Source organism: Dama dama, chromosome 21 (genome assembly GCF_033118175.1).
Source record: "Dama dama isolate Ldn47 chromosome 21, ASM3311817v1, whole genome shotgun sequence".
NCBI classification, from domain to species: domain Eukaryota; kingdom Metazoa; phylum Chordata; class Mammalia; order Artiodactyla; family Cervidae; genus Dama; species Dama dama.
This window is the reverse complement of record NC_083701.1, coordinates 65,883,866-65,892,586: the sequence shown is the minus strand read 5'-3', so window position 1 is coordinate 65,892,586 and position 8,721 is coordinate 65,883,866. Positions and strand designations below refer to the sequence as shown.

Genomic DNA, 8,721 nt, shown 5'->3' with positions numbered 1-8,721 from the left:
TCACCCTCATCAAGAGGCTCTTTAGTTCCTCTTCACTTTTGGCCATTAGAGTGGTTATCTTCTGCTAGTCTGAGGTTATTGATGTTCCTCCTGCCTATCTTGATTCCAGCTTGTAATTCACCCAGCCTGGCATTTCTCATCATGTGCTCAGTATATAGGTTAAATAAACAGAGTGACAGCAGACAGCCCTGTTGTACTCCTTTCCTAAACCAATCAGTTGTTTCGTACAGGGTTCTAATTGTTGCTTTTATATATATATATGTATGTGTATATATATAATGAACAAGCCCAATTTCTTCTTCCATACAATGGTTGTAATCATGTCAGGAGGTTGCAGGGAGGATTAAGAGACAACATATGAACAGTGTCTGCTACAAAATTGATACTCCATCAGTCAATATTAATTCATCCTAAGTGCATAAATTAAAAATACAGACCCAGGATGTTTTGTTCCTAAAATAATGGCTCATTTCATAAACTGCTTTATTTTATAGCTGAGATGTCCATCTTTAAAGGATAATGACTGCCTAAATATTTGGCATCTAGTTTCTAGTTTACTGGCACACCACGTTTTAAATGTATGCATAAGGAATTAGAAGCTGAGGCTTGTAAAACAAATAATTATCTTTTCTGACTTACAGATACAATTTCATAGGCATGTATAAAAATTTTCTTCAAAATAGCTAGAATACTAATAGAACAATGATTCAATTGAATAATGTTAGCAGAAATTTCACAGGGATTTATTTTGAAATTACATTTTTGGCATTTATGCCAAAATAGGCAAATGTATTAAAATACAAAGTTAAGCAAATAATACATTTTTTTCAACTGCAGGAGAGATATAGTCAGAATCCAGAATAACACTTTAAATAGTTTGTCATAATACATAACCCACTCAAATACTAACAAGCTTTCTGGAATCTATGCTAAAAATGAACAACCTTGTAACGATTCAGTTCTTCCTCCTTGCTCAATTGTTAACACATACAAAGAAATTTCTTAGCAAAATATAGTTGAGAGGCACCATCTGACCTGAGATCTCAGATTATAACATGTTGTGGCTTTTAATATGAATACCAGTATAACCAGAATTTAAACAAATTATGGCAAATAAATTAAAATATATGTATTTTAACATCTCTAGACTTTATTAGGTGTTCCTTATACAGTCATCTGGTATGTTTAAAGAGTGAGCAATCATATAAAAGGAAATACGGTCAAAACTGATTGAAGTAATAAAATCCTGAAACTAAATAACATCTCATAATTCATTGCACAGCATATATTAGATTTCATTACATCAGTATATAGCTTAGTAGTAAATTATCCTGATGGCCATAAACCTCATAAGGTGTTGTCATCCTGAGAAATGAAGGGGAGGGAGTCAGGGGTCCAGAATGGATAAATCTTCAGTAGTGGTGGTGCTGTGTCCCTTTTAAGTAGTCAAGCTGTAGTACATCACCACCTAGTGGCTCAATCTAGTACCTCACTCAAAAAAGGAAGCTCTTGCCTGTTTCAAGTGAAACATGTTGGTCAAAATTTTATTTCACTCTGTGATAAAATATGTCGGATGTACACACCCACTTTTGATTGTTTCAGGAATTTTAACTACAGGCATACCTCCTTTATTAGGCTTCACATATATTTTTTTTTTTTTTATTTAACAAATGGGAGGTTTGTGGCAACCCTGTGTCCGGCATGTTTACTGGCGCCAATTTCCAACAGCATTTGGAACTCTTGTCTTTGTGACATTTTGGCAATTCTTGAAATATTTCAAACTTACTGTATTTGTTATGGTGATCAGTGATTTCTGATGTTATTAGCATAACGTGCTGAAGGCTTAAATGATGGTTGATTTTTTAGCAAGAAAGTATATTTTAGTTAAGGTACATACATTGGTTTTTTAAAGCACAGTGCTATTTTACACTTAATTGCACAGTTGTAATTTTTACATGCACTGGGAAACCAAAAACTGTGTGACTCACTTTATTATAGTATTTGCTTTATTGTGGTGGTCTGGATTTGAACTCACTGTATCTCTGGGGCATGCCTCTGTGATACAAAAATTGTTTTTCACACTGTTTTGTTTTACAAGGTAAGATCCCAATCAGAGATGGTCTACCACACACAGCACTAGCTTGTGGAAGACTGTAGACTGCAGGTTCCACAATTCCTTTCCCTACTTGCTGTGGTTCTGTGTTCTCACTTTCACCAAAATAAGTGTTTTAGAATTTAGGGGTGGGATGATGACATTATAAAATGGTTAAGAAACTGGAAAAAAAAAAACCAAATTGGACTACAGCTTTACTTTTAAATATCATTACTATCCAATGCTTACAATAGATCTTTTTTTTTTTTGGCTGCACCCCTAAGTATGTAGAATCTTAGGTTCCCTGACCAAGGATTGAACCTGTGCCCCCTGCAATGGAAGCATGGCATCTTAACCACCGGCTGCCAGGGGAGTCCCACAATAGACTTTAACAATCATTTCCTAAGTGGAAAAGTCACTGGGAGTTGGAAAAAGTGTCTCGCCTATTGTCTATTTTTTATTTTCTGATACACATATTAGCACAGGAGCACATATATATATATAACTTATACAGACCCATATTGGGATTAATATACATACTTTTTTTTAAAAGATGGGATGCAAATTTATTTGGACAACAGTGGTTGATAATGGCTCTTTTCCAATCCTGGCAAACTAGGGGGTGAATCCTCTCTCCCTTCATTCAGTAACTTTCAAAGTCTGAGAGCCAGTCTGCGCCACAGTTTATATATGTTACAATAAGTCGTTTCAGTTGTGTCTGTGATCTTATGGACTGCAGTCCGCCAGGATCCTCTGTCCAAGGCAATTCTCCAGGCAAGAATACTGGATGGAGTGGGTTGCCATTTCCTTCTCCAGGGGACCTTCCCAACCCAGGGACTGAACCCGCATCTCTTATGTCTCCTGCACTGGCAAGAGGATTCTTTATGACTAGCGCCACCTGGGAAGCCCTGCGCTATTTACTTCAGATAAAATAAAGTCCCTGGTGCTCGTTTCTTGCTCCATTCCATCCGTGCAAGGGGGGCCCTGCTGGGGCTTCGAGGTATCTTGCTAATCTACAGTAGCAACATAAATTCAGTAGTTATTCAGAATAAGGTTTAGAATTCCAAAACTCCAACAGTAATTATGATATTTATTTAAAGTAATACATTTACAGCCCAAATAGTTCTACATTGTACACTTCAGGTTTAACCAACTTCATAAAAATACTTGAGAACAGCTGTACCCACAGATTTAGACTACTAAATTATTTCTTTGCCCATTCTTCTCTCTCTTTTCTTTCCCGAATAACCTCTTTCAGATATGGTTCAAGGTAGAATTTATCCTAAAGAATGAAGAAAAGAAAAATATTATATGCCACCATCACATATTGATATATCCCAAATATTCAACAGGTCTTAAACAGCAAAAGAAATAAACAAAACTTATTTCCAGCTTAAGAAAATATATTCTCAGGCAGACTAAAAACTGTCTGCTTTTTATTGATGTACAATGTCACAGAAATACTGTAATAAGCCGTTCTGATAGGTTATCAGAGGGTCTGTTAAAGAGAAAGGAATGAGAGTCTGCAAGGTTTGGCCTAGTTTTAATGCAGCCCAAGGGGTGAGGGATCGCTTCAGAGTCCTTTCCAGGAGCCAGAAAGCCACTAAATGGGCCGATCACAGAAACACCACCCTTTCTTCATCAGAGCAGAGCGCAGAGAGAGAAGACCTGGATTCTACTCCTGGATCTCTACCTCAGGGATGTGCTTAATGATTTGGAATGTCATTTCATGTCTAGATCTCAATGTGTTTATCTCTAAAACAGAGCTAACATTTGCTCTACTAACCTCAAGAGACTATCATAAGGATATCGATCTGACACAACTTTAAGAACTCTAAGTGAAGTGAAGTGAAGTCGCTCAGTCGTGTCTGATTCTTTGCGACCTCACGGACTGTAGCCTACCAGGCTCCTCTGTCCATGGGATTTTCCAAGCAAGAATACTGGAGTGGGTTGCCATTCCCTAAAGCACTATACAAATGAATGTGTTCTTTGTTTCTAATATTGAACCCTTAATGGCCAACATTATCAAACACACAAAAGCTGTCCGACCTCCTCATATTTTGTCCACTGCTCTTTAGGCAGGATCTGCTGCCTCATGCTGAGGTCCAGTGCTCTCTTAATGCGAAACACTCTGTCGTTATACAGGTTCTCAGGAAGCCTTCTTATGGCTTCTTTTACATCGTCATTCTCATGTATTGTGTCATCTCGCATTAAGCCTATGGTAAAAAACAAAGTTAGAATGAATACGCATCTTGAAAATAACATTTTAAAAGATAAGTAAAATTTTGACTTATAACTTAAGTCATTAACTTGGGTGATATATCAAGAAATAATTATGATGGAAACTCAATGCCATTTCATATACAATAATGGGTTATTTAATGGATTATTTCTTAAATGGTACTGTGGAAACAATGAGTCTTTTAAAATATATTTCCACAAAGTTCACGTTATTTACAGTAATTTTAAAAACATTTAAAATGTCTACCTTGTTTTTAAACATGTATCAATAAACCACATCTCTACTTTATTATAGTTTGTAATTCTGAGCTCAAGGAATTAAAGAATCTTAAAATGACAGTGTACTAAGGTACCATTAACATTTAATGATGCTTCCATCCAGCTTCAATTACAAAAGATGAAGTTCACCACAAAGTATAAAGTTCTAAAAAAAAGTTCAGAAATCAACCAACTGTAAAGATGGCAGATAATTTTAACATTTGAAAAATCTCTACTTTCAAAGTTCACATAACTTAAATTTTAAAATGCTAAGGAGAGGAGCTGAGAGAGGAACATATAATAAGGAAAATGTTCTGCTCTCATATTTCAAGAACATAAATCATGTCCACCTCATACATTTGGGACAGTTCCATCCATCTCTTCTCAATAATAAAAAGGAAATGGATTTAACAATAAAATGTGACTTAATTTTAAAATTTAACGTACACAGGTACAAATAGTGAATGTACTCTGAGGATACATAATAACTCCCACAAAAGCACTATACTCAGGAAAAGAAGAAAACAAAAGAAGAAAGCACAAATACTCACCCAGTTTATTGAACCCGGCAGCGTTGTAATACCATTTTCGAATACCCTCCAGCCACCTGCTTGATGCTGAAACTGATATTGTCACACTATTAATTGCTAACAATCCCACTTAAGAGAATGCAAACACAGGAAAGAATTTCAGATCTGAAAGAGACATGTGCACCCCAATGTTCATCGCAGCACTGTTTATAATAGCCAGGACATGGAAGCAACCTAGATGCCCATCAGCAGATGAATGGATAAGGAAGCTGTGGTACATATACACCATGGAATATTACTCAGCCATTAAAAAGAATTCATTTGAACCAGTCCTAATGAGATGGATGAAGCTGGAGCCCCTTATACAGAGTGAAGTAAGCCAGAAAGATAAAGAACATTACAGCATACTAACACATATATATGGAATTTAGAAAGGTGATAACGATAACCCTATATGCAAAACAGAAAAAGAGACACAGAAATACAGAACAGACTTTTGAACTTTGTGGGAGAATGTGAGGGTGGGATATTTCAAAAGAACAGCATGTATACTATCTATGGTGAAACAGATCACCAGCCCAGGTGGGATGCACGAGACAAGTGCTCCGGCCTGGTGCACTGGGAAGACCCAGAGGAATCGGGTAGAGAGGGAGGTGGGAGGGGGGATCGGGATTGGGAATACATGTAAATCCATGGCTGATTCATATCAATGTATGACAAAACCCACTGGAAAAAAATAATTAAAAAATAAATAAATAAAAGCATACACTCTATATACTGTAGATAAAAACTGCTTACTTTGTCTATCAGCAGAAGTGACTGCAGGTAAAAACTGGACAGTAAGGAAAAAGGATAAACTCAACCACCTGAAAGACCTACAGGTATGATTACAGTCCCTCACTGTCTGCAGGGGATTGATGTCAGGCCGTCCCTCAGATATCAAACTCCAAGAGGCTCAGGTCCCCTATATAACATGGTACAGTGTTTGCATATAATCCAAGCACATCTTCCTACTTCATATCTTCTCTGGGGTGTGCTTAGTCGCTCAGTCCTGTATGACTCTTTGCGACCCTGTATGGATTGTAGCCCGCCAGGCTCCTGTCCCTCAGATTCTCCAGGAAAGAATACTGGAGTGGGTTGCCATTTCCTCCTCCAGACCAACTTCCCAACCCAGGGATCAAACCCGCATCTCTTGAGTCTCCTGAGGGATTCTTTACTACCACTGCCACTTAATACAATGTAAGAGCAATGTAAATAGGTGTAAATACAAAATAAATGCTATGTAAATAGATGGCTGAGAGCAGCAAGTTCAAGTTTTGCTTTTTTGAACTTTGTGAATTTTTTTTTTTTTTTTTCAAAATATTTTCCACCAGGAGGTTGCTGAATCCTCCAATGTGGAACCAGTGGATACAGAGGGCTAACTGTACTGCCACTTCAGCTTTTCAAAGTCAAGCATCCCATTCCTTTATCTCCCCTTGCTGCCGTCAGAATTAAAGGAGTGGGGGAAAAGAAACTGAACTTCTCCATCATTTGCAATTTCAGAAACAGGTTACAGGAAATAACTCTAAACTTTTCAAGGGACTTGGAGTTGTGTGTAAAGATGAGATTTCAGGATACACTAGCAGATCTAAATGACCCCCATTTTCCAAAACTTTTATTCTACATTACTTTTATTTCACTAGGCTACTCTCTCTAAAAATATACCTATTTCTGGGAGGGTTTTGATCCCATATGGACTAGTAAAAGCAGCACATTTCCCTCTTCCCCAGCAGCTAACTTTCCATGGAGGGAATGAATATTTGAAAGTGTATGAGGAGAAACAGGTAATGTTAAAACTCTTTCCAGAACAGAACTGAGCTTGATGGGTTACCCAGTAGGAGTTAAAGGAGGGGAGGTATGGAAAGTTTAAGTTTTCTTTTAAAATTTTGTCTTAGGGATAGCCCCTAACCAAGGAAGGAAAACAAACTCTCCTTTGATTCAACCTCTTAAGACATCACAGCTTTGGTAACTCTCTTTGGAAATTAAGCAACAGGTGTATAAAGTTGCTTCTAAAGTAACAATTAACAAAGCATCAACAATCTACAGACACACCTGTAGGAAACAATTACTTGTAAACATATTTATCAGTGATGGTAATAATGATTGACATTCACTGAACACTTACCGTGTGCCAGGCACTATTTTATTTGTTTTACACCCATGCGCGAGTTACTTATAACCCGCCCGTTCTTGCTAAAGAGCAATAGGAATTACATAAATTATCCCATCCAAGATCAGAGGCAGCCAGTGATGGAGCTGAGGCCAGGTCTATGTAGTTTTCAAACACAGCACTGAAGCACAATGTCTTCAGTAGTTGTCTAGTTAAGTAAATAATGAATTTTTAAATGTCTCCACCACTCCCCAAAAGCTCAATGTTATTTAGGTTGGCAATCTGGTGTTTCCTAATAGCTTCACAACTGCTGGGGGTACAGAAATAGGGACCAACATTTTAAAAAAAACCTGGGGGGGGAGGGGTGGGTTCCGTCGCCTGCGACTGAAAAAGCTAGAGGGTGGTGGGGGGTGTGTGCGTGTTCAGTCGACTGCGACTCTTTGCGACCTCACGGACTGTAGCCCACCAGGCTCCACTGTCTACGGAATTTTTCAGGCAATACTGGAGCGGGTTGCCATTTCCTACTCCACAGGATCTTCCCCACCCGGGGTTCCAACCCGCGTCTCCTGCATTGGCAGGCGGGTTAGGGACTGACAAAAAGGTGGGGGGGGGGGGGGGGGGGGAGGCGTGGGGAGGGGACTGTATTTTTTCACGTTGTTTAAATATTCCAGTAATATCTGCGTCCTATTCCATAATAAACACATCTGTTCCAATTCCCAAAATAGATGCAAATGTCTCCAAATCCAAAGACCAAGTGGATGTTCCAGATAAGCCAAGGTTATTAAACTGAAGCTTCGCCGTAACTCACTCACTCAGCTGCCTCTAATTCCCTGTTTGAGAAGCGCGAGAAAGATGCAGCGAGGCTTCCAATCCTGTTTCCTCCGGCCACTTGGCCTCAGTTATCTTACTAGCCTACAAGGAAAACCGACACTGTCCTCCTCGCGCTGAGAGAACCGACCTAGCTAACGCACACGACAGCACTTGGCTCTCATTAAACGCTCGGTTCACCTGGGTTGAGAGCCACTAATTATCTCATGGTGCCCTTGAACTTCTTCTAAGGTCGAGAGGAGAAGGGCTCAGAGCTCGAGCATCCGGAGCGCCAGGCTGTACGGGCCACCACGGGCACCTTCACCAACAGCCGGCCCTGGACCCTGAAAGGGGGTGGGCCCAAGACGTCTCTGAGGTTGGCTGGAGCCGCCTCCTTCCCTGCCACCATAAACCTGGCCTTTTAGACCCAGCACAGGGAGAGGAACAAGTTGCTGAGAGTATAAAAGGTTCAGCGCGGCGATGCCCGCCAGGCAGGCCGCCCCTCACTTACCAGCTGGCCGGCCCGCCATGTTGACCTGACACAGAAGCGTTGCTTCCTGGGTAAGTCCTAGAGGTCGAGCAGGGTCCAGGGCGCAGGCGCCTTGCGTCACTTCGCTAGTCGCGTAGGGGGCGGGGAGACGCTC

At 39.7% G+C, this 8,721-nt stretch overlaps 1 protein-coding gene across 1 annotated transcript; it reads right to left on the bottom strand.

The window, feature by feature from the left end:
- Positions 1-3,162: 3,162 nt before the first annotated feature.
- LOC133042791 (cytochrome b-c1 complex subunit 7) lies at positions 3,163-8,701 on the bottom strand. Its single transcript, XM_061123728.1, has 4 exons — positions 8,589-8,701; positions 5,143-5,214; positions 4,142-4,308; positions 3,163-3,374 (listed from the first exon to the last, which is right to left on the bottom strand). Exons 1-4 carry the CDS (start codon positions 8,605-8,607, stop codon positions 3,297-3,299), a joined length of 336 nt encoding a protein of 111 aa, XP_060979711.1. The 5' UTR covers positions 8,608-8,701; the 3' UTR covers positions 3,163-3,296.
- Between the last annotated feature and the right edge of the window lie 20 nt (positions 8,702-8,721).

What these genes read in the sequence shown, in the direction of transcription:
- LOC133042791 (XM_061123728.1), bottom strand. An exon ending in TGCCGGGTTCAATAAACTGG is followed by an intron (nt 4,309 to 5,142) that starts GTGAGTATTTGT and finishes TTTTTACCATAG; the next exon opens with GCTTAATGCGAGATGACACA. An exon ending in AGTGGACAAAATATGAGGAG is followed by an intron (nt 3,375 to 4,141) that starts GTCGGACAGCTT and finishes TTCATTCTTTAG; the next exon opens with GATAAATTCTACCTTGAACC.